Source organism: Vicia villosa, unplaced genomic scaffold, assembly GCF_029867415.1.
Source record: "Vicia villosa cultivar HV-30 ecotype Madison, WI unplaced genomic scaffold, Vvil1.0 ctg.006140F_1_1, whole genome shotgun sequence".
NCBI classification, from domain to species: domain Eukaryota; kingdom Viridiplantae; phylum Streptophyta; class Magnoliopsida; order Fabales; family Fabaceae; genus Vicia; species Vicia villosa.
This window is the reverse complement of record NW_026706734.1, coordinates 16,128-43,271: the sequence shown is the minus strand read 5'-3', so window position 1 is coordinate 43,271 and position 27,144 is coordinate 16,128. Positions and strand designations below refer to the sequence as shown.

The 27,144-nt window shown below is 32.1% G+C and overlaps 2 protein-coding genes and 1 long non-coding RNA gene across 3 annotated transcripts; 1 reads left to right on the top strand and 2 right to left on the bottom strand.

The window, feature by feature from the left end:
* Positions 1 to 460: 460 nt before the first annotated feature.
* On the bottom strand, positions 461 to 895 carry LOC131642937 (uncharacterized). Its single transcript, XM_058913098.1, has one exon. It carries the CDS (start codon positions 893 to 895, stop codon positions 461 to 463), a length of 435 nt encoding a protein of 144 aa, XP_058769081.1.
* Positions 896 to 4,302: 3,407 nt separating this feature from the next.
* Positions 4,303 to 9,153, top strand: LOC131642936 (uncharacterized). Its single transcript, XR_009296074.1, has 5 exons — positions 4,303 to 4,608; positions 4,722 to 4,850; positions 7,800 to 7,905; positions 8,057 to 8,130; positions 8,925 to 9,153. It is a non-coding gene; the product is annotated as an uncharacterized LOC131642936 (long non-coding RNA).
* Positions 9,154 to 13,279: 4,126 nt separating this feature from the next.
* Positions 13,280 to 15,848, bottom strand: LOC131642935 (probable nucleoredoxin 1). The gene is made up of 4 exons (XM_058913097.1): positions 15,692 to 15,848; positions 14,948 to 15,427; positions 14,232 to 14,711; positions 13,280 to 14,138 (listed from the first exon to the last, which is right to left on the bottom strand). Exons 1-4 carry the CDS (start codon positions 15,779 to 15,781, stop codon positions 13,479 to 13,481), a joined length of 1,710 nt encoding a protein of 569 aa, XP_058769080.1. The 5' UTR covers positions 15,782 to 15,848; the 3' UTR covers positions 13,280 to 13,478.
* Between the last annotated feature and the right edge of the window lie 11,296 nt (positions 15,849 to 27,144).

The window sequence follows — 27,144 nt, the reverse complement described above, 5'->3', positions numbered from 1 at the left end:
ATGGCATTAGGAAAATAGCCTCGATGAAGCCACAACGAAGCTGCCTCAAAAATGTCATTCCCACAGACCTCCCAAAAATGTTGATAGAAATCGGCATTGAAACCATCAGGCCCTGGAGATTTATCCGGGTGCATCTCAACCAACGCCGCATAAAACTCATTTTTAGAAATAGGGGAGGTCAGTTTACTGTTATCTTCCAAAGAAACACGCTGCCAGCAAAAAGATTTTCAAAATAATTCTTAGCAATGTCCCCTAATCCTTGCGGGTCTGTGACCATTCTACTATCTTCATGGTTCAAGCTCACAATTTTCTTAAAACTCTTTCTAGCAGTTGCAGATAGATGAAAGAATTTCGTATTCAAGTTCCCATCTTTTAACCAATGCATCTTAGCTCTTTGTCTCCAGTACAAGTCTTCGCGAATCAAGGCTTTGTTATACTCCTGTTGAGCCTCACGATACCGCTATGTCGAATGCGAATCAGCACCACCTCTATTTAACTCCATCACTGCCTTGTATCGATCCATATCTCCCTTCCTGTTTCTTCGCAAATTACGGCTCCAATTCTCTAGACTTTCAGCACACATCGAGATGCGCTTAACCACATCAATATGCTCCTCACAATGCCAACCATTACTGACCACCTCTGTTATACCGTCTTCCTGTAACCAATTGTTTTCGAAGCGAAACTGAAAACTCCTACCAACTCGTTGTACCGGAGCACAATCTAAGAGAATGGGGCTATGATCGGAATGCGATGCGATAAGATTAGATAACTTAGCAAGAGGAAAAGACGCCAACCATTCGGAGTTAGCAAGAGCTCTGTCAAGTCTTTCTTCTATCATATGATCAGTGAGAGCTAGATATGAGTGGAGAGAGATTGTTTTAACCACTTGCATACAAATAGAGAGTGGAAAAGTTTTGGTGGGGTGGTTAGGTTTTATAATACGTGAAAAAAATTTATATATAAAAGGAAGAGGGTAGTTAAGTTTAGGAAGAGGATGGTTAAGTTTTAAGAAACATGGGTATGTTTAATAAATAATTAAATAAAATAATAATAACATTAATAAAATAGAAAAGGTTTAGCTAATAAAATAAATATTTTAAGAAACATGGGTATGTTTAACAAATAATTAAATAAAATAATAATAAAATTAATAAAAAAAGAAAAGAGTTAACTAATAAAATAAGTAAATAAAATTAAAATTAAAATTATGAAATTACAAAGTTAATTTCAATTTTGGCTCCAAAATTATGAAGAGATTTAACAACTTTAATTAATAAGATGATTAGAATAGTGATTTGAAATAATAACATCAATTGTGAAGTAGTATAGTGAAAAGTTGCTATTAAGATGTCTAGGGTGGGTTCAAATCTAGCCAAAAGCAAAAATTTTGGAATGTTTATTTAGAATGAAATATGCCAAGTCACGTGCCTCGCGTATGACGAACAACCACATCATATGTCACCCAAACAAAAGTTGACACCGTATTAAAAAAATGGACGGAAAGGACTAACGTGGACCTTTCATTAATTATTGTTATGATGTCTCATTACGGTAATCATAGTTTTTAATCAAGCTTCCAGGATTTTGCCTTGCCTTTCAAGTTTCTACATTTCATTGTGTAACGTCTAGTTTTGGGTCGGACCCGCATTATTATCCCTCATGTTTTCTCCTATTCAGGTCAGAATTTTGCCTATAATAGAGACATTCCCATCTTATTCTCTTCATTCAAGATTTCCGCATTCTGAATCCTTTCTCCTATCTCCCGTCTTCGCTATATAAATTTTCTTATCTATTTTTATTTTCGAGTGGATTTTTCGTGCCATCTGCAACAAATATAAAAACCAAATACTAAGAGTGATATTTATACCATATTTAACTTATCATTGTGTCATTAAAAGATGTAATTCTAAATGATTATTTATAGTGCAAGTATTAAATATAGAATTGAACTATTTTATCTTGAAGGCATAGTTATTAAATGATTGTTTTGCATAATGTCATAAGACGTCTTAATGAGTCCGCGACTCAATTCGATAATTTTGTTGATACAATTTTTCAAAACCTCAAAACCACAAAAAAAGCATATAAAAAATACATGAGATCTTTAAACTTTCATACTATGCACGTACGTAAGAGATAATATTTATTGACTTTTTTTATTATTACAATTTTATTTATTAATTTCAAAAAACTGACAGAAGTGAAATAAAGAGTTTGTTTTCTTCCATGGCTCCACTTTACTACACTATTGATAAGACCTGTGCATTAGAGAGACAGAGAAAGGAGATTTCATGATGTGTAATTTGTAAAGGGGGATATTTGTATCTTGACAGATTAATACTACCACTAAAATTAAAGCTTGGGAAAATCTCCGACATATATTCGACCACTTTTTTAATGCGCTTATAATTCTCTTTGCATAGAACTTCTCCACTGTTGTGAAAGGGCATACATACTTTTGCTTTTGTGATTCTCTTTCTATAGAAGCTTCTCTTATACGTGGTGTTTGATAAAAGACTAATGTTATTTTGACCCCAAATATTACATCTACGTGTAGAACAAATATAGTAAATAGTAACTTTTTTATTTTGATTTTTTTATAATTTTTATACTAAAATAACTTTAGTTAATAGTATATAAAAATATGGTTAATACATTTTAGAGTTTGGTTATCGAATATTCTGAGATTAAATATTAAATATTAAATCTTACGTAGTAAATCAACTTTGGTTAATATTATGTATAAAGTTGGCTAATACAATTCATAACTTGGTTAATGAATTCTCAAAGATAAAACTTATATTAAATAGTAAAATAAAGTTAGTTAATGAAGTGTAAAATTTGGTTAACACATTTATAATTTAATGTTGGTTAATAGTATGTATTTAATTGATTAATTAAGTAGTTGAAGGGTTAATGAATTTTAAGTAAAATAAGTGGTTAATAGTGTACATTTTTGTGGTTAATATAATTGTGAAGTTGGTTAATGGCACATCCTTATATTTGTGTTATAAAATAAATTTTAAATTTCTTTAAAAAAAATTTAAAAATAATATTATTTTAATTAAAAAGTATTGTTCACCGTATAAATACGATGAACAGTGTATACTGTGTAGTATTTGGTGTCATTATTTAGTGTCAAGATAGCATTGCTGTTGATGAAAAGAACTAGATGAAATATAATTTAATACTACTTCAATTTTTTTACTGTAAGCCATCACACGTTTTATTTTTTGTCGAAATAAAAAATTAAAAAAGATGGATGGTTGAATCTCTAAGGAAAAACGAACCTTGTCAAGACATGATTTGAGATATCTCGAAATCCTACAAGAAACATTGTGATAAATAATGAAAGGTTTGAATTAAAATTGGCTCAGTTGTTGAGTGGTGTATCTGATGTCAGATCTGGTGGTGTTGAGGTAAATAAGCTTGCAAATTGACCTTCTATATGATAGTATGTATTTATAAGGATCATTATTATCATTGCACAATTTGATGGAAGGATCAGATAAGGTAGAAGCTGGTTTTGATCCAAGCAATCTTGAATTTTCTAGAAGATCAATACAACATTTTCTTTGGCAAAGTGAAAAATCAATTTTAGAATGATCCACTTCTAATCCTAGAAAATATTTGACAATGCCAAGATTTGTTTTTGAATATTTGATGGAGAACTGCTTTGATTATTTGAAATTCAACAAGAGAATTTCCTATTAGGATCACATCATCAACATAGACAAGGAGAATTGTGAATTGTGAGTTCTGGCCTTTTACAAATAGTGAATGCTCAAATGAAACTTGTTTGTAGCCATGATGGTTAAGAAAGGATGTTAACTTCTCATACTATTGTCTACTAGCCTGTTTAAGGCCATATAAGGACTTAATCAACTTGCATACTTAGTTTGGCTTGGAGGATGTAACACTGGGAAGAATTACCATATAAACATCCTCATGTGACTTGCCATGTTAAAAGGCATTATTAACTTCAAGTTGATGCAAATGCCACATGTCACTACAAGGAAAAAGACATATTGTGACACACACTTTTAGTGACGCCTTACTATTAGTCACTAAATATCATTTTTACCTACGGTTAATCTGTCACCATTTGTCATTGAATAAAGATCATGTTGTTACTCAGCAAAAAAAGTATTAATCAATTTTTTTCATTTATAAAAAAATTATTATTTTCAATAAAAACAAAATAAAATATTTAAATAATTTTTTAACAAAAGTTAATTTTTCGTCCGAAAGCAATTTATCCTATGATAATTCAACAATTTCATTTTTATATTTTATAATCTCAAAATTAATTTGTTCTCCATTGAAACCTTTACCCTAATCAAAACTCACTTCATCTTCATAATCAAAAATCACTTCATCTAAGCCTTTACGCTAATCAAAATCACTTCATCTTCATAATCAAAAATCACTTCATCTAAGCCTTTACCCTAATCAAAATCACTTCATCTTCATAATCAAAAATCACTTCATCCTCTTCGACCACTGAAATCGTTTTTTTTCGCCTCACTGCAAATTACTCAATCTCTTCATTCCATCATGTGAAAATCGTCAATCGATAGAACGAGGAAGCAAAATTTCTCTTAGGTTAAGTATATATCGACGATTGAATCTTTTAATTGATCTGAAGTTTATGTGTTATTGTATTCCATTTTCGTATTCAGATCTAAAAAGTATTGGGAATTTAATTTTGGACGCAGAGCTAAAACTGATCTGAAGTTTCATATCTTCAAACTCAGAACAATCTATAATGGCTTCAATCAACGGATTCCCATTACCTGAGACGCTAGGCATAAATTGGAGGCTCGAATGCGACTTCATAATTTAAGGTATATAGCAATTTTGAAGATAACTGTTTTTTTTCATTAGTTTGCCGATAAGAAGTAATTATTGTTCATTATGCTTGACAAATATAGTGTTTCTTACCTTTCAACTGATGAAGTAATAGTTATGGTACTTGATATGATTAACTGGAAACTTGTAACGTGTATGATAGAATACTAGGCTTCCTTCCATTCTGATGATTTTATATCTATGTTAAAATAGCTTGGAAAGTGGGTTGTTTTTTAGTTATGGTATCTGAAATGGAACTCACATCGATAATGTTAAATTGAACTCGTTATCAGTTGTTTTGTACCTATTTAACGGACTAGAAGATAACCTACAGCTTTCTGATTAACTCGCCCTGACTTAGACAAGTGTTTAGTATTATTTCAATAAGTTTTTATGAGAGAGGCACATGTTTCCAGCGAGATGCAACAGCGATATGGTCATTGTTTTCCATTACTTCAAGTTTGAAAGATGCCTGGAAAGCGGTTAATAATGTTTTGTCGTGTCTGGAAAGTGGTCACTAAAGTTATGGCATGTTCGGCGAGCATTTAATAATGTTACGGTGTGTCCGACACTTTTCAATTTACTAATTTTGATTACACCCCTGAAGTTTGTGTGGAGAGTTTGATATTTATTTGTTAGAGGTTTTTGTCATCTCATCATGCATTACTTTTTATATAAGTCTCATCATGCATTACAGTATATTGTTGCATTAGTTTCTGGTAAAATGTGTTAATGTTTGAAGAAACAACTTTCCAATGGTGTTGGTGAGGAGGAATAAAGTGACTTATAATATTCAATTATACAGAGGCTAATTTCTGCCTGGTTTCACTGTCAAATTAAAAAAAGTCTAGATTTTTCTTAATAATATCTTCTGTTATCCTGTTTTTAGAAATGTAATCCTCTAAAGAAAATTTATTATCAGTTAGAAACCGTTACTTTGATTAGGAGCAAATATGAATAAAATGATGTTTTTGTGGCATGTATCTATTTGATTTGGCATGACATAAATGGGGATATCCTCTATCCAATTGTACCCAAAGGGGGAATGGATAAACACAAGATGAGAAAGTGAGTATTAAAAGGAAAAATTTTATATAACCTTTAGCATAGAGATGAATTGAAACTTCTTTTTTGTGGTTGAATGTTTTTGTGAAAAACGAAATACTTTGGTGCTAAGGTTTCCATCTCAAAGAACTTGAGGCTTTGTTGGAAATAAACATTGCTAAACTAGAGTCTAGTTTCAGGTTGACGTGCTGTTCAAAATATGCATAAAAAATGAAAGTGAAATTCAAGGTTAGGAATTAATTCACAAGTTTAACTTCAAAACCATTTTTTAGAATGTATATGATTTATATCCTATTAGTAATGACTAGCTAAAGTTTAAGATATGATGTTTTGTAGACAACCAACAAAGTTTAGGATGTGAATTGTGAACAAAAATCTTTGATAGTGTTTATGAACAAAAATCTTTGATAGTGTTTATCTTTGTACTGAATAATGTTATCATATTTGTTCTAACTATTCTATTGGGTGTGAGTTTCTATGTAATTTTAAATATATATATATATATATATATATATATATATATATATATATATATATATATATATATATATATATATATATATATATATATATATATAGAGGAGGGATCAAATTACACCCGAAGAGTTACACCACGAGTTACACTCGTTCAATAACTACATCTCGAATTAATATTTTTTAAATTCAACCGTTGGATTGAAACATAATATCATATAGATCATACCTATAAAGTTTGAGCTTAATCTATAATGATTTACTATGTCATTGAATTACATTAAAATTAACGTTATATGAAAGCTCATTTTGACGTTAATCTTTGGATATCTTGATGATATAGTAAATCATTATAGATTAAGCTCAAACTTTATAGGTATGATCTATATGATATTGTGTTTCAATCCAACGGTTGAATTTAAAAAATATTAATTCGAGATGTAGTTATTGAACGAGTGTAACTCGTGGTGTAACTCTTCGGGTGTAATTTGATCCCTCCTCATATATATATATATATATATATATATATATATATATATATATATATATATATATATATATATATATATATATATATATATATATATATATATATATATATATATATATATATATATATATATATATATATATATATATATATATATATATATATATATATATATATATATATATATATTATGCCACAAATGATTATGAACTTTCACATGAGGGTTAGGAAGCAAGTTATAAGAATCAAAGTATAGAAGTCATTGGTGTTAACTTTGTGAAGTAATTCTTAAGCTAGCTCAAGCATTTTAGCAATGTATTTGGAAAAAATGGAAGAGAGGAGGAATGTTGTTTTCTTATTTTTGAGTTATATGCAAGCTGAAAATAGTTGCAATAGCCAGATAGCAATTAGTATTGAATTGTCACATTTTCTTAAATTATTTCATACTGGAAATGGTTGTTTGAGAGGAATCAGTGTGAATTTTTTCTTAGAACTGGTTCATTGACAATGGGAGAATATCAGAGTAAGTTTATGCTCTGATAAATCGAAGCCTCTGTCAGGAGTACAGGGGAGCTAAGTATAAAGAAGGAACTTCAGAGTTAAATGTAATCATACTTGGCCAGCATGCAGTAGAAATTGACTATGATTCTTTATATGACACTTTTAATGTTGAAGATGAAAACCTTGACCATAGTGATGATGAATCAGTGGAGATTTTGAATGAATGACTTAACTTTTCTGTTTCTTGCATGTAGGTTTTTTTTGTTAAAAGAAGAACTGAGTATCTCTTTCTAACTCTAACTTAGTTTCATTTCATGAATGATGCTGCATATTTAATAAATTCTAGTGTTGAAAACTGAAAAACATCAAGCATCATGACTCACTTGTCTGTTTTACATTTCACGTATATATGCAGGTGAGATTAAGAAGACTAGTGGAAGAACTACGTCATTGAGTTGTCCAAGTAGAAATAGAGCTGAAGAAATATCTGCCAAATTCATCTCAAGCAATCCTTTCAGCTGGTTGGTCCTTGTTTTCAAATGAAACTAGACTGAAATCAGGAGATATTTATGTATTTGAATTGATAAACAAACAAGATTTAGTTTTTAAAGTTCATGTTTTCTAAAGAGACTAAGTTATTACTTGCTTATAATTTTGTTTTAATGTGACAAGGACCAATGTTTAACCCCAGCTGAGCTTAGCGAATCTGATCAAGACATTCGTTTTGTTCGCCTACCCGTCATCAAGTAATCTTCTTTACATTGTTGTTATTGTTATTACTTATTTGTATTTAGTTTTCAATTTTGTCTGTAGTTATAGTTTGTTTCTAAAACTAATTTGAGTTAATCAACACATTGACATGGGAATTTCTTTTTCAATTCTCATTGTGCAACCTAGTTGTTTGCTAGGATATTGCACCATTGTGCACTCTATTTTGATAGATTTCTTTTACTGGTAGCTCAAGATTATGACAACTGTTATTTTCTGGTCATGTTCATTTTTTGTTATTGGTGTAATTGGTTGTGAAAAAGAAAGTTACAGGTGTAGGTTGGCCGCGAGTTGTCGTGAGTAGTGGTAAGCGGCTGTTCAATTCTTGTTGCATTTTCCGGCTCGGTGTTTTCTGTTTTGAAGTTTTCGTTTCGTATTTTGTGGATGTTGCTTTGACTTAGGCATGATTTGAATTTGTGTTGTGAACGAAAATAGCGATTGCTAATTCAGATTCCTTTTTTTTTTCGAATTCAAATCGTTGTGGTTTTGAGATGTCAAAAACTATGATGATATTGTGAATTGTTCTGGATTAGTTTATGGTTGGTACTTGTTCTTCTTAGTTTTAGTTCTAGTTGTTTATGATGAAGATGTGAATGAATGGTATGTTTGGAAAGGTTGTGTTAATTGTGTGATTTTTTTGTTGACATGTTCATTGTTGTGATGTAAGGTTATTGTGGATGATGATTTTGTGTCATAAAAAAGGGTGATAGAATTTTGGAATTGAATGAATGAGTGAAAAATTAGTTTGATGAAAAAAGTTTGTGTTTAACAGGTTGGATGAGGTTTGAAACTTGGTTGTGAAGATACAAGACCATTCAAAATTGTAGATACATGAGAGTGAAGATACAAGACCATTCAAAATTGTAGATACATGAGAGTGAAGATACAAGACCATTCAAAATTGAAAATACAAATATATTTGATTTCTTTTGTCAGAATCGTATATTTAATTTCTTGTGTAAGATTCTAAGTATATTGAATGATACTTCTATGTTGAAATATTTGAATTTAATAGAAAATGAGATAATTGTTTAATTTTAGTTATTTAACTTTGTCATAGTTCTTAATGTATTTTAAAATATTTGTAAAGAGTAATTTAATTTTAATATTAGTAATATTCTTCAATTAAATTAAAAAGTAAAATTATAAATTTATTATATTTTGATATAATTTTTTATTGAACTTTTAGTGACAGCTAAAAGAAAATAACTCGTAGGTATAGTTCCTATTATTTAAAATACTCATAATATATAGTGACACTTGTTGCAACCGTAGGAAAAAGATTAGCCGTAGCTAAAAGTTATTGTGACAGTCTATTTGGCGTCACACAACACCCCCTTATAATTGACGCCAAAGGTGGGTGTCACTCAAAGTCTTATAAACATCTACCTACAGTTTATTGACTTTTAGTGACAGTTTTTGAATGTCACGAGAAGTCAATTTTCTTGTAGTGTGTGAATGGAAGCAAGAGCTAATAGTACAAGTTTGACTATGATTAACTTTGGAACATATGATTAAGTATTAGAATAATCCTTACCCTCTATCTGGTAATAGCCTTTGGAAACTAATTTAGTATATGTTTGGTATTTCATTTAACAAAACGCCACCTTGCGTTTATCCAAAAGCTACAACTTGTAGCTTCTATAAAACCACGTCCAAAAAGCATAGGGACGCGAGAATAGCATATGAAACGCAGTACCAAACACAGGCTTAGACTTGAATCTTTCAATGCTCGCATATAAATTATGTTTAATCTTATATATGTTTGAAGCCTTTGGTTTGGTGTAGGGTGGAAGATCAACAATTTTCCAACTACCAGTTTTACCAATAACAACTAGCTCAACTATCATAGCTTAATTCCAACAATCAAATTTTCATACCTCATTGTATGACCATGGTTCGGTTTATGTGGTTATAGAGAGACTATAGTGACAATGAGAATGAGACAATTGAGAATATGACAAATAATTAGATAAAGGGTATGAAGTATATGTTGAGGATTGATTTGGTAGATCATTAAAGGAAACACATAAATAGTATTTAAGATGTCATGGTAGATGTCTTAACCTTGATGATACCCAATTTAAAATGGACTCTATGACAAGTGAATGTGACTCAGCAGGAATGATATCTATGATAGGAGTGGTGTGGATAGAATCTAGGTTTTATGTTTACAATTTAGTTGTCTCGTGTCTTCTGGATTAAAAGAAACAAGATTTGGCTTATTGTGCAAGTCACTAATATATTCCCAATTATTTGTGACAAAGATTGTTTGAAAAGGAAGTATATGCTCATGAAAAATAATATTTTTGTGAAATGAATATTTCCTATGATTTAAGATCTAACAAGACAAAACTCTTATAGCCAACGATATAGGGACTTTCTTGCTCTGCAAGCAAGTTTGGTTATATGATTTTGTAAGGTTGATGTGTAGCAAAGGGAACCAAATAACTCGATTTGGTTTAGTTCAGGTGAAGAATATTGTAAAGTTTGCTTAGGTGATTAGTTATTTAGCAAAAGTATGTAGATATTAATGATGAATGTACCATATGAGACTAAATAAGATTAGAAAATATCACAAAGTCTAGACTAATAAAATAAGGATTTCCCTACATTAAGGAAATGTTTATTTTTTTCTTCCAACTCTTCCATTTTGTTGAGGTAACTCCACACATGACCATTGAAGTATAATACCTTTAGATGTATAAAATGTAGGAATGAGGATCTTGTTAGGAATTTAAGAAGGATTTTTCAAAAATTTGATTCTCTTAGCGGAACAATCTTGATGAACGGATCTTAACTAAGTCACTAATCACAAATCAAACACTCAAATAAATATTCTAGGAATACCTCTTGAAGTGTGCTTTAGCATTACAAGTGGTACATAAAATCAGTGGTTTCAAGTTAGAACCAACAATGATGTCATTACAAATGGCAAACAAGTCACTTAAAAAACCAGTTTAGAATAATTGATGATGTCTTGGTCAGAATAGACAAACTCTTATTCCCAGTAGACTTTATTATAATAGTCATCAAACCTAATAGAGTCACCCCTCTCATCTTGGCCAAACAATTTATGAAGATTGTTAGGATGATCGTAGACATTAAAAAGGAGACATGAGAATAAGTGTCAAAGACAGAGAGGTATGCCTTTATGTGTTTGAAATCACATGACACCAAGATGTCAATTTAATGATATTAAACAAGCTTTTTTTTTTGGAAGGCAACCAAAATTTTATATATATATATATATATATATATATATATATATATATATATATATATATATATATATATATATATATATATTTTAAAAAAAAATTGAAACACAAAAAACCAGATTTTATGATAGTCTACAGTGTCTTTTCTAATAAAATTTTCCAAGAGCACATTACCGCTTAGTAAACTCAGTGCATTAGCGGATTTATTAAAGCACTCATTCATGTTGAGTGAACTCTGGTTTTCACCAAGAGAGAAACCCTTTATTTCAAAAAATTCAAAATTCAAAGTTCATCAATCTTCACACACACATACACATCAATGACCAAGTTTTTTCACTTTCTTCTCCAAACAACGAATGGCTCCGAAAAGATCCCCAATTGGAAGGAAAAGGCAAGAAGCATGGTCATCTCGTGTACCATATGATCGCCATAGGTTCAAAAGTCACGTGCATGAAGAGTTCTACAAACAATTGAAAAGAAAGCCACTAATCACTAAAAGGGCCAAAGGGATGGGTCATAATTATTATGGCGAACCCGCATGGCCTAACGATCTTTTATATATTTTTCCAGTAGTTATTCTGGGTACTATTGCCTGTAACGTAGGCTTAGCGATTCTCGAACCATCAATGATTGGGGAACCCGCGGATCCGTTTGCAACTCCTTTGGAAATCTTGCCCGAATGGTCACTGTAAATTCCTTTTGAAGACATCTGAGGAGAGGGGGAAGGCCTTCGCGCCGGCAGGTCAAGTAGATGCAGCACATTGCATATGTATTATTGATATCCCAAGTTCAGCCGGAAGATCCAAGAGAATTTTTTGACTTTGTATGAGAACTCAATTGTAGAAAGTGGGGTGTGTTGGAAAATCCTCCAGAAAAAATTAACCTGGATATTATAAAAGTGTGCTTGGATGAGGTAATTAAAATTTTGTAAGAAAATTAAAATTCTATACAATTCAAATGATTCAATTGAAATATATTTATTTTTTAAAAAGTTATTTGATAGAGTATTAAGATAATTCATTGTTAGATTTTTTGAGTCATTTTAAATTTTTTTAAATATTTTGGGTCAAAACTTAAATTTTAAAAATAGGAACTAATTTGCAAAATTTAAAATTTATAGAAACTCACTTGAAAATTATTATGGAATAATTAGCAACTTTTTTGGAAATTTTAAGGATCGATTTAGAGATTTTGAAAAATATGGGACCAATTTGCATAATTTAAAATAATAATATTAATCAATTTGATATTCAAATTCTATAGAGTGAGAGGAATTTGAAATTCTTTGACTTTTGGTGTCTTTTCAAGATCATTAAATTTAATTTGGACAAAATCCTTCCTAAATTTCTATCATTTTAACCATTCTTAATTTTTTATCCAAATAATAAATTTTATACACACTCATTTTAAATTCCCACAAAATATTATATATTTTTATTAAAATACCTCATCCAAATATATTCAAAGAGGATTTTTCACAAACGCTAAACTTTCAGTTTCAGAGGATGCGTCACTTTTAAGATTGTCTTAGGTGAAAGGTCGCTTAATTCCATATAATAGAGATGATATTCAGGAGTACTTGGAAGATGCTTATTTGGTAGACCACAATGAGATAGACGCGTTTTCTAAGCAAGTTGCAAGGCGCAATTGAAATTATGATCAAATAACGGCTGGCATTTGCAATGAAGAAAAGACATATGAATTAGGCAGAGACGGAAGGCCTATCTGATTTAAGAGCACCGCAACTCAAACGTGGATGACCTTTATCTTTCACAATGTCACACCTACAAATCCACAAATTTTTAAAACCCTGTATGTCATAAATTCAAATGTCAAACCTCCGCTACATTTTCTGGGATTAATCACAGGACTATGTAGAACATTTCAAGTAGACTTTTCAAAACAAAAAGGTAAAAGGGGAAGCAGAATAATCATGATTTTTGGCCTGCTGTTTGTTGCACAAGATTTAAGCACACATTAAACATTACCAACCACACCCTAATATCTCTAGGTTCAAATTATTTTATACAACTCCCAATACACATATTAAAACTACCATCACATGTAGAAGATAACAGTAATCACCACAATATAACAAGCAGTTTTCAGGCTTTGGTGCAGACATCTCCATCACAAACCCATCCATTTTGGGGCTTCTCTTCTTCCTTGGCACCATTTATGCTTTCTTTGTCTCCCAGTGCACAATTTGGATGGAGATCAAAGTCACAATCTTCACAGAAGTATGCCCAATCACGTCCCTCCTCATCGCAACCATCACAGTAATAAACCCTGCGGCGCGACAATATAAGCTCATGCTCATGTGTGTTGTGCGTCACCTTCTCAGGCCACCCCTTTGCAATTTCATCTTTATGTGCCTCTATTTCCTTTATTCTCTCCTCAGTGAAGGGATAAGCATCTGCCCCATAAAGCCCAACCAGATCTCGAGCTTCATGTGTGACAGTCCGGCCACTTGGTCCGATTGCCACGAGCTTGGGGATGCCAGATACCTTGAATTTGCGACTCAGCAATTCTTTCCTTGAGTCACCAAAGGGAAGTGCCAGCCATGGCATTTCCGCAAAGAATTTATCAAAGGAGTCTTGATCCCTGTCACTTGAGATGAAAACAACTTCTAGTGCAGCATTGTCTTGTGCCTTAATCTTATGGTATGCCTCAATGAGCTTTGGAAGAAATGCTCGGCATGGAGGACACCATTGGGCTGAGAAGTAAAGGAGGACGGTCTTCCCCTTTAATTCTAACACTGGAATCTGAAATATGGATAAATGACAAAATGTTAATATCAGATTAAATGAGAATCAATCAACATAGTTCAGTAAAATTTATATTATAAGAAGTTTTACCTTCTCCCCGCCATTCTTGATAACAAAATCCTGATCCCCAGACACCAAAAATGATTCTAGTGTTTGAGCTGCCTCCTTGGCCTTTGCTAATTCTTCGAGTTCAACAAACTTCTCAGGAGTGAATGGATATGCATCGATCCCGTGATCGCCAATGGCTTCAACAACATTAGTATGAAGAGTTTTCCCATCTGGCCCAATAATAACCAAGGTGGGGAGTTCTGATAACTCAAAGTACTGAATTAGTTTCGCGCAGGTTTTGTCCTTGAGAGGCAAGGATACCCAAGGTAAACTTTCTAATTCTTTCTGGAATGACTCTTCATCTTCATCAAGAGGTATAAACACAACCTCAAAATTCTCCCCATTTTCCTTCAGCTTCTTGTAAACCTCTTTAAGCTGTTGAGTAAATACTGTACATGGTCTGTATGAAATCACGCAAAAATACAGACCAACCGTCTTCCCTTCAAGCTCAGAGATAGGTGTCTGTGTGTACATGAAAAGATAGATTAGTTAATGAACCACTGAGTTGTATTAACAAAGAAACTACTATATTATCAACCATTTCTTATCTCATTTCTTCATCTACGATAAATAACTAAGGGTAATACTGACCAAAACCATAGTTAATATTGATTTGAACTTTGTAAACAAATTGAAAAGGAGCAATTTTTTCTACATAAACAACAACTATATCATACATAGTGATGTTACTAGCTTACTTTTTTTCCATCCGCCGATATCACAAAGTCTCGAGAACTCGAGACCAATACCGACTTCAAGGTCTGGTTTCTCTTAGCTTCCTCTTCTCGATCTTTCAATTCTTGTACCCTTTGTGATGTGAAAGGGTATCCTTCAGCTCCATACTCACGGACAATATCAACCCCGTCTTCAGCAACAACTTTGCCAGTTTCATCAAGCAACACAAGATGAGGAATGCCGTTGACATGAAACAGATCATCGAGACGACTGCGCGTCTCTGAATCAGAATAGGGTACAGCCAACCACGGCATCTTGGAAAAGTAGCTCTGAAACTCCTCGTCATCTTCATCAGCGGAGAGAAAAACAACCTCGAAATCACCTTTTGGAGAGAGTTCGTTGTAGACTTCCACCAATGCTGGTGTGAATCTTTGACATGGACCACACCATGAGGCTGAAAAATAGAAACCAAGCTTCTTTCCTTTCAAACTGTCAATTTTCACCTGTGAAAATCAAAATTTCAAAATATAAGAAATAGTACAAATTAAGCTACCACTTCAAACAACACTTATAAACCTCTAAAGCACGGACACCAGAAACATGGACACTGATGCTGAGACGTAAACACTCAGAGAACAATTTCAATGAATATACTAATGGATGATTTATCAAATTGAAATTACAAATTGATGATGCGTACAATTGCATGAAAAATCAACAAAAAAGCTGGAAAAAGGGAAGAAGAGGAGTAACGGTGGAGGTAGTACCTGATCGCCGTTGTTCCGAATGAGAAAATCTCTATCGGGAGAAGAGAGAATAGAGTGAAAATCGTGAGTAACGTCAACAGAATCTGCCATTGCTAGTGGAGAATTGAGAGTGATATGGGTAATAAGAGAGAATAGAGAATAGATAGCGAGAATTGCAAAACAAGGACTGCTTATTTATAGTTGGTTTGGAAAGGTACTTTAATTAGGGGCTAAGAAAACTAAATTATCTTATACCGCCTCTCCTTGATATACTATAACTAAATTTAATAATCTATTAAATTATAATTTTTAATGAATTTTTTTAAAAAATGTTTAATATGATTTTAAATTGGCTAAAGTACTTTTTTTATGATTTTCAAAAATTCGAATAATTTTAATTAGTTTCTTTTTTATTTTTTTAATAGAAAATCGATAAGATATTTATATTTTAACTTTTATTTTTTATTTATCAAATTTTACAATAAATTTATGCCCAATAATTTATCATATTTTACAAAAAATTTGTTATTGTTATTTAGAAAATGAAAATATCATTTAAGGCAAATATATAAGAGAGAATAAAAAATATTTAAATTTAAATAAGAATATCAACTTCTTAAATTAGATAAAATAAACACATCAAAATTATAATTATTATGTCTTTGAAATTCTATAATTTGATTGTTGATGTTGATGTTTAATATAGTATATAATATAGTATATATATCATATGACTTAAATTAAAAATATTTAATTTAGTATTAAATGTTTGATTTTTTTATTTATAAAATTGATTGTGTTCAATAATTTTTGTTAATTCTTTTAGTTTTTTTTAATTTGATAGAATATTAATGATAAAATTATTAGTAATATCTTTATTTATTTATTACAACAAAAAAATAAATAAAATAATAATTATAAATAAATATTTATATTAAGATAGCAAAAAGTGTTAAAAGTGTGACAAAAAACCTCACACAAGACAATTGCTACAACTACAAGTCTTTGTCACCCATCTTTTCCGACTAAAGTTATGCTTGTTTATTATATTTGAAAAGAAAAAAAAACCTGTGCTATGCAAATATAAATAAGCTCAATTACCATAAATAGTAAATAAATATTCAAAATAAAAAAAAATATATATGATTCCGTCTTTCTAATAATAATAATAATAATAATAAAATTTAAAGATAGTACATCGTCACTCTAAAATAATTGTACACATTCAACCAATAAAAACTCTTAAATTTGCCATGTCATTTTAATATTTTAAAAATAAAATTAAGATTTATTGTGATGCATACTACTCATTAAATGCACGAAATAATAATAAAGTTAAATTATAATTTTAGTCCTTCAATTTTGTCTGATTCACAAAATTAGTCCCTCTATTTTAAATTCAAACAGTTTTGGTTTTATATTTTCAGGACTGTCTTTGAGGGGCATGCAAGGCCTCAAATTGTTTACGATAAAATTATAACTAAACAGGGCCTCGTAAATCTTTACAACTATTAAAATGGGTTAAATACGGTCTTTAATTATTTTTTCATGATTGAACCATGACTAATCTACACAGAGTCTCCAAAAAATTAAGACGGTCTTGCCTATTTTAAATTCTAACAAGTTTAGTTCCTCTCTCACGTTTTTTTTAAAAAAATCGATGAGATTTTTTTCGTTTTTGAATTTATATTTTTATATTTTAAGTACAACAATATATTTATATTTATATATATATATATATATATATATATATATATATATATATATATATATATATATATATATATATATATCATAATTTGTCATGTTTCATAAATAATTTATTATTTAAAAAATAATAATATTGTTAACTTTAAGTGAAAAGTATGAAAGAAATCAAAACTCTTTAAAATTTCAGAATCAAAATTGTTTAAATTTAATACAGAAAAACTAAAAATATTTAAATTTAAAATAGCAAGATCAATTTCGTGAATAGGCTTATTTTATTACTACCTCTGTTCCTTTATATAAGAGACAATTCACTTTTTAGATTCATTGAATAATTAATGTATCTAGTCAATATACATACCAGATACATTGATTATTCAATGAACCTAAAAAGTGAAATGTCTCTTATATAAAGGAACGGAGGTAGTATTATTCTACTTGACACTATATTTTCATTTTAATTTGATTAGCTTGTTTAACTTTCATAATACGGTATTTATTTTACTCTTGTAATAAATATCCATTTGGTCTTCGTCAACTTATAAGATTCATGGAATATCATAAGCATCTTCTTAGCAAAACAGTGTGTGAACGCATTGATCTATCCAACAACTATCGATAACGTGTCGTCGTTTCATTTCATTGGTGAAACTATTAACAATAATAATAGGCAACGACTTCACTCACGTCAACTTTTTCTGAAAATAAAAAAAAACACAAATGGCTCTATTGTTCTCTACTTGATTCCTTCTATGTTTTAATAGAACAACTTCGTGAACAAGAAACACGTTCACCTTTTCATTAATATATTTAAATTTATTGACCGTCGATTTAATTCTTTTTTCCTCTTTATTCCTTTAATATATACTAAGATAAGAAGTCTTTTTTGTCTTGTATAACAAGTTTACACATTTTCATTTCTTTGTTTTTTCTTTCAAATTTTGTACTAAAATGATAAGGCAAGGTTGTGTGGAATGATGTGTACACATGAAGAAATGGAAACTCGAAAACGACTTTTTAGAGAAAATAGTATTAATTTTGTGGCAATTATAATTTTTATTTAGAAAAAAAAGTATGGTTTCTTGCATCTTAGAAATTCTAAGTAAATTTATTAATCACATTGAAAAATCTTTTTTAAATATATTTGTGGCCCCTTCATTAACTTTTTTAGGTTTTTTTAAGGGTGGCAAACGGGTATGTCTGCCCCATTTAGACTCGTCCCGTAAAAGCCCGCAAAAAAACGGAGCGGGGCGGGCATAGTTAACGACGCGAACCTTAAACTTTGGCCCGCCCCGCCAAAAAGTGAGGGCGGGACGGGCAAAGCCCGCGGTCACTACACCTATTAAGCTAAAAATGCAAAATTTTATGTTAATTTCCATGCCCGCAAAAGTCTGCATGAAAAACAGGACGGGGCGGTCACATTAAAGGGTGTGGGCCTAAAATATTGGCTCGCCCCGCACTAAAGTGCGAGCAAAACGAGCATGCCCAACGGGTCGATTCCGTTTTGCCACCCCTAGATTTTTTTTCTTAAATAACCCTAATGCCTATACAAAATCATGGGTTTATAAGTTGTTGTGTAATATTTGTGAGAGTTCTAAAAAAGGACGTTCCCGTTCAAGAGTGGCGTCGTTTAGACGATATTACTGATGACGTGTGTAATGTTGTTGGTCAAAGGAGAAAGAGTCCACCACTACTCTTGGAAGATTAGGTGGTCAAGAACTTCTTATGATCAGGAGGGAGCGATGGACGCCCCTAAGGGTTACCCAAGCCCTAGAGCTCTATAAATAGAAAGAGACAAATCTTAAGTGATACAGATCACACCCTACATACGCTTATTACCTAAGCACACCCTTCAATAACAAAGTCTTTCACCTCACGTAAGCAGGACATTTAAAAACCATAAAACACAATCGTACTAGGCTTTTCGCCGCCGTGTGCAAACCCTACCCACCATACAACGTAATATACCTACTAAGGCCCATGAGTGTCCATGCTTTCTGAAGTGGCAAGACGCACACCAATACCTTTTGACCAGTTTAGTGACGCCTACCGTGGGGCCCTGGTAAAACTAACTTGGGCCACACATTCTTCATCATCATCACCCTAGTCACTACTACCCTTGACTCCTAAAGCTAGCTGTAGCAACCTGCCCTAAAAATTAGATTTAGAGTCGCCACCTATTCTACCAGGGTGAATAGGAAACCCTACGAAGTTAAGAAATATGGGTAAGTTATTATATTCAGGTCAAGGGAAGGTGTTAGGCACCCTTAACCCTTTCCTAAGGTTTTAAGTTTAAGGCAAAGGTTTGTGCTTTCAAGGGTGAATGGTAAAATTCGAACCTAATTAGAGTTTTGGGTAAGGGGACTCGCCTTGTTACCAAGTGCCTATGTACCTCCTTATGGAGGATCAGAGTCTACGTAGTTCGGGGAGTTGTACGCCTTAGAATTAATATGAGGATGTTTGAAGGTATTTTGAATTACCATACGCAGTTTGGTGGTTATCGCAGTTTTGAAATTCGTAGTTTGTGAAAGAGGTGCGTTTGAGATGGCGTACAACCCTGGTTATTATATGTTTCATTAATCGCGGTGATCAATGGGTTTGATCAACATAATTAACAATTTGAATAAAGAATTGCTAATTATTCTAATCGATTGATTTGATTATCACCATTAGCAAATTAATGTGTTTTAAAATAAATGTTTGAGGTTAATTTGGGAATTGAATTATTTTATTATTAACCATCGCAATCAATTAGTTTGATTAAAACGATTAATAAATTAATGAAGGTTTGTTAACTATCCTAATCAATCGATTCAATTATAACTATTAACAAATTAAAATATTTTAAATGGATTACTAATTATCGTTAATCCTCGTAATCAATAGGTTTGATTAAAATAAATAACGAATTTATAAAGATTACTAATTGTCATGCCCCAAAATTTGCCCACTATATTTCAAGATATTTTGGCTCAGATGGTCTCCACAGGCTCATGCAATCTCCGACTGAAAGCATGATCACTCCCCTCCTAAGCAATAAAGACCAAAACTAGGGTTTTGTCTCTCTCCAAGTAAAATCAGGTTCTGATAGCTCAAGTTGATTTCATGACCTCTCATATGCTTCAAAGGATCCTCATGCCAAGTTTCAAGCTCTGAATCATTAGTTTTCCCGATCAACTGTTCAAATAGTCAACAGTCGACTAGTTTGACCTAAAAGTCAGCTGTGGTCAAAGTATAGTCAAAATTTCTGATTTTTGGTCAACATCCTTATTTTGAAGTAAAATTCATCATTTGATCAAGGGTTGATCATGATTCACCAAGAAAAGTTCAGAAATCAACAAAATCAAAAGTTTCTAAATTAGGGTTTCATAGGAGAAAGTCAACTGAACTTTGACCAGCCATAACTTTCACATGGAACATCAAAAATTTCCCAACCAAATCTCAATTTGAAGGAAATTTAATTCTCTACAACTTTTTCTCTCACATGCCAAGTCTAAAAATGCTTCATTTGAGAGGTATGTATCAAAAGATTATAGGTCTTTTTTGAAAGTCATCCAAAAGCAGTTTTTTGTCAAAGCCCATATCATCAAGATAAAATCCTCAAATGGGAAAAAGCTTTAAAAATGGCTTGTAGAGGACATCTTGAGGTTTCCAAAAAGTCCTAGAACTCCTCCATATCTTAAAAATTTAGGGAGATATGCCTTTTCAAAGTTGGACCATTTTAAAGGAAAAAATATAAAATAAAAGGCCTCAAAATAAATTTCTTTGCAAATAGGCACATATTCTTAAGATCCAATCTCCATCTTCATGATATGTAGAGCCCAAAATCCAAATTGCCACGAATTTTTTATTTTTATTTGATTTGTTATGAATTATTATTCAATTAAAAGTGATAAATAATTCATATAAATCATGTAAAATCAAATATTTGATTTGGAAACATGTGAGAATCAGATTGAACCATCAATTAAACCATATATTCAATCCAATTTCGTGCAAAACAAGATTGGTTAGAAAAGATTGGAATTGAATCAATTTTAGGAAAGTTTAAAAATCAAATTTCTCAAGATTGCAATCTTTGGATTGAGCAAGATTCATTTAGTTTTTGGTGACCTAATGTGTTCCCTATAAGTACATAAACATGCTCTATGTTAGGGGACGGAAATATTCTGCAACAAGGAGCTCTAACAAAGTCAAAAATTGTGGAGAAAAAGTGAGCTTGCAGTCAAGGATCTAGGTGGATTCAAGAAATTCTACGCATAAAAAACGATTCCCAGGTGCATTCTGAAGCTATTGTGATCATCACCATCAATTGAAACGCCCAGGAACCCGCACCTACACGTTATGGTTTTCATCAAGTTTTTGAATTCAATTATGCCCAACTACGCATCATAAACTAATTTCAATTGCATATTTGTGTTTCCATTGATGTTTACAATCTTTCTGGATAATTAATTTGATTTTGGTGTCAGTTTAAGAGCTCTACCATGGCTAGGGTTCATAAGCTCAGAATTGGGGATTTCTAGTTAGGGTTGAAATTAACCAAAATCAAGGACCCTATCATGTTCATAAGAGTATTTTGGGTTGAATCATGTATTTAATTGGGATTTATTTTTGTTTTTAGTGAGTTTGTATGTTGCAGGGATTTAACCACGTTTGGAATCCGTGGCTGAAGGTGTTGGCAGTTTTCCAGAAAAATCAAGGAAGAAGAAGACCAGGGTGCGGGCAAATTTGATTAAAAAATGCGAATCGTTTGTTTTTAATATATATGGTTAGCGCGTGTTTATTAACAACAAAAGCGAATTGGAGTGATGGCAGGGGTATACTATACACTATGAAGTGCAATGTGTGGGGGCTCCGGTTCGACACTTACCTTCGCCAAATATTTTTACGAATTGTTATTTTTCCAGATTCCATGCAGGTCGTCCACAGGGACTCACGATACACTCTCCATCCATGGCCATCAGATCATTGCCCCTCTCAATCCAACACTCATAAGGCTGCAGGTGCACCATGATCCATCCAGGAAGCACCGCACATAAGCAAAGCTAAGTTTTTTTAATTCTTTTTTTATTTTTAATTACATAAATCTTTTTATTTGTTATTTATTTCTTTTCCATAATAATATTTTTATTTAAATCATCTTTTATTTGGTGAATAATATTTTCATGACATTTTGAATTTATTTAATCGAAGATTCGATTTTTCTCATAATAATAAAAATAATTGTTTTATAAAAACAATAAAAATTATTGTTTGTTGTACATATTTTATTTTAATCAATTAAATAATTAGGATTTAATCCAATAATTATTTAATTATTATATTTAGTCGACTTTTCGATTTTCTTAACCTTTGATTGTTATTTAAAATATTAATTTATTTACTTTTCATATTTTATTCAAGCCAGCTGTTTTAACCCTGATTTATCCCGATAAATTAGGGTTGTCGATCTTTAATGCACTAACTTTTCTCTTCTTCATTCGTAATTTTTAGGGTTGACCAGGGATGCGATGAAGGCTCGAGATACATAAATTAATCATTTTTATATCTTATTAATTCTTGCCTTTATCATTTTTTCTGCCTTTATTTCCCCTTTCTCGCAGGTGTTTATTGTAATAGCGTAGGATCATTAATCTGTGTTATTTTTCTGCGTGGTTAGTAATCTTAGGGAGTACAAGCCTTGAATTAACCTAGAATCACTAATTACAAGATAAAATAACTGAATCTAACCACCTGATTGTGCCACACACACACCTTTGGGTAACCCCTCTTGTTGCTTGTTGCCTTATTATTTGTTGCCTTGTTGCCTTATTATTTGTTACCTATAAGTAGTCAAGTCCCTCGATTCCGAGGATACCTAAAGCAAATGATGCCCTCAGTTCATTCATCATCAATTTTGTCCCTCGAGGTTGCCTTATAAACGATGAGTGTCCCCATTGCTAAGGTATCCTCGCCTGTTGCCTAAAAGATTAAATGACTATTATATCCTTCCCTTAGACTACCTGCCCTCTTTATGGCAGGGACAATCTTGTGGTGAACGATAATTTCGATGACCCTTTTCCAATCCACTGAAAGGACTACCTGCCCTCTTTATGGTATGGATAGCCCTTTCCCATTAAAGTGTAAAAGAACAATTTTAAAACTTAGGGTAGTTGCTACTAATTGCTTGCTCTAAATTCAAAATCTTCTTCACACTCTTTTCAAATACTTTCAAATACTTTCAAACAAGGCTACGCTTATTTACAAGCTAAAGTCCTTAAACAAAGTTTTACTATTCTCTTTCAAACTTTTCAAACAATTCAAACAAAGTGAGCTAAGAAATTAAGAGCCCATGGATAACCATGGATGCAAAGGGTGCATACACCTTCCCTTTGTATAACTTACCTCCCGAACTCAAAGTCTTTTAAAGATTTTTTTCTGTTCTTTTAGCCTTTTCTATATATTGGATAAAATAAAAGTCGGTGGCGACTCTTGCTATCCGCAACATTTTTAAAAGTCAGTTCTCCCACCGAGTTACAGAATTGGCGACTCTGCTGGGGATGCATTCGAATAAAAGAGGGGTTACCTTAAAGTTTAGGATTCACTTTAAATGTTTTCAATTGTTTGTATTGTTTGCTTTATATTTGTAGGCCTGTTTGGGTTTACTTGTGTGAAAGATCCTAACCCGGATCTGAGTACCTTAGGTAAATGGCATGAGACCAAGGAGACTGCACGGCGTATACTGCTGCGGTTGTGTAGCGGGGAAATTCTGAGATCGAAGCCATAGGATTGACTCGACTCAATATTTCGTTTGAAATCGCCACCGCGCTTTATTGTTTCCAAAGGAAAAGGGAAAAGAACATAAAACCCAAAGTTTGTTTTTTAAAACAAAAAGAGAACTCAGGTTCGGGTGTTGATTATACAAGGGGAAGGTTTTAAGCACCCCTCATATCTGTGGTATTCCACAGGAACCTTTTTGAAAATCTGTGTCGTGTGTGCTAAAAAAGAGTTTGTTTTATTTTTAAAATAAGCTCGGCAAGACGTTAAGCCTTGTGCCTACATACCTCCTCGGTGCAATGGAGAAGTCAGAGCTAATGTAGTTCCGCTAAAAGGGAAAACATTTTAAAAACGAATAAACACTTTATCGTCGTCGGAGAGAAATACTCAGCCATTGATCTTGAGCATGAGAACAAATAAGTTCTTTGCATCGCAAATGAAAGCAGGGCTCCAACTCGGATAAAATCAACGAGTATGCCACTAGCTCTCTCACGCGGAAAAGATCTCATTATATCAATCAATTTCAAAATCGTGGGGTATAACCACTCGTTTCGACAATTAACAGTGTCTAAACTTTTTGAAGAAAAAGGGCACTAAGGGCAAAAGATATTTTAAAAGAAAATGTTTTGAAAAGATTGCAAACATAAGAAGGTTTTTGAAGAAGGGAGAAGATTTTGAAAATTTAAGAATGGGAGGAGATGAAGAGGCTATCCTATTGCGTAAAATAAAAGCTAAGGAAAGAAACGGTCTAACCGAAGAAGAAGCCAACACTTGACATTATGAGTCAAGGTAGATTTCCCATCCTTTGGACTTATCAATACCAAACCAAAACATTACCACTTGGGGATCCAGAGAAACTTATTATCTTAGCACCACTTTGCATTAAGCACATTAAAATTCTGACGAAAATCAGGCAGAGTAACGGCTGTTTTCGGGTAAAATCCTTATCTCAATGCCTTGGAATTAACCATCAAGGACTTTCAAGGAAATACCTGCATACACAAACAGACAACAATCCAATGCCAGACAGACAGAATAACATCAGAGTAACAACAGAATAAGGGTCCAGATATACTAAGTCCATAAGTCCGAATCTCCAAAATGCTCGGGATAGTAACCAATATTCCGAAAGAGAGCCTTATGTGTTTTTTAGATTTTTTGTTGTTTATTAATGTTTTAGCATAAAAGTAAAGTATGGTCCAAGTGGACAAAAAGAAAATAGCGGAAACATAAACATAGTGTCCAAATGGACAAAGAGAAAATAGCGGAATGTAAATATGATGAAATGATAAAATAAAGCAATAAAGCAAAATATAAAGAGCAATATAATAAATTGCGGAAATTAAAGTTAGTTGTTAGATGTTAAAGATAACCATCTTGAAACTTGTCAAGTACGTTATCAAAGTTAGTAATTAAGATCGATGGTGAGTGAAGGATGTTCTCGGATTTAAATTCAATGGAAATTTATCAGAAGCTTGATAAAATCATAGCGACTACACGATAAACTTCCATAAGTCTTAAATCAACCGCATACAATTCTCTTCCATATTTGATCTTTTTATGATTCGGGACACGAAATATTGCGCTATGTTAAGCAGATCGCCAAGTGATTTATGTAGAAATCACCCTACAACGAGGCCGGTCAAAACTTTATGTGCTAATGCATGCGAGAGAAGCGATATGTAGATCACTCTCTGAAAGCAATACCCCACGAAAAGAAAATAGGTAACGATCTAGTCTTTACCAAGAATCCATAAGAATTCTCAAGGTGTTAAGACTTTCATCGATCAAAAGAAAAAAAAAGAGAAGAAGAACAAAATCATAAAAGATAATCAACTCACACTATCATTAATATCATTCATCTAATATTATGGATTTGGTCATTTCAAACCTATCAACATCCTAGATCCAATGATATTAATGAAATGGAGGAAGAAGAAATAAATGCATAAAAGATAATCAACTCACACTATCATTAATATCATTCATCTAATATTATGGAGTTGGTCATTTCAAACCTATCAACATCCTAGATCCAATGATATTAATAAAGTGAAGGAAGAAGGAAGCCAAAACAAGCATAAAAAGGCAAAAAAAAAGCATTCTTCCTCACTGGAAATCGATTTACCTCTGTAGGAAATCGATTTCCTGAGTGCAGAGTTCAATTCTGGCGCAAAAAACAGAGTGGAAATCGATTTCCCTCTGTAGGAAATCGATTTCCTGTCCACAGTTTTCAAAAAAATAGCATTATGAACCATAAAACTTGATTTAGACAAACATACAAACACCTTATGATCACATATCCATTGGAGCACGAATTTTCCACCAAATCACCATCAAACAGGACCAATATAGCATCAAAGATGCATTGAACACAAGTAACAAAGATCTACATCTTAGAATTTAGGAATTTACCAATTCTTGAGACAAATGCTGAAGTAGCTTCAAGAACAAGCACAAAGTGTGTAGATCCTTCAAAATTGGAGATGAACAAACAAAGCAAAGAGAGAAATGTAGGAGGTTTAGTTCAAAATTAGTAAGATTCAATGTGAATCTCACTAATTCTATGAGAATGAACTTTGGGTGAGGGTTTTGGAAAGGGTGAGAAATGAATTTGCAAGCAATTTTTTGGCTCTCCAAGCTTGAGAAATGAGAGAGTAGAGACCTCTATTTATAGGATGAGAGCAAGAGTAGTGGCAATTTGGTCATTTGCTCTTGGTTAATTAACTTGTGTTTAATTGATACTTAAATGGTATTTAAATGGTAAAAATGGTAAAATGAGGTTTAAGTGGGTTTAATGAAGGGATTAATTTTGGTGAGGTGGAAAATTGGTAAAATGATCAAATAAAAAGGTGCCAAAATGATGTCAAGCTTCCCTCCTTATATTTTTTTTGAATTTTGCGCACAAGAAATCGATTTCCCATAGGGGTAAATCGATTTCCACCTTCAATTTTCAAAAAAATTTCTTCTTGCACTGTTTTGATTTTTGCCCGATCTTTTACCTGTAA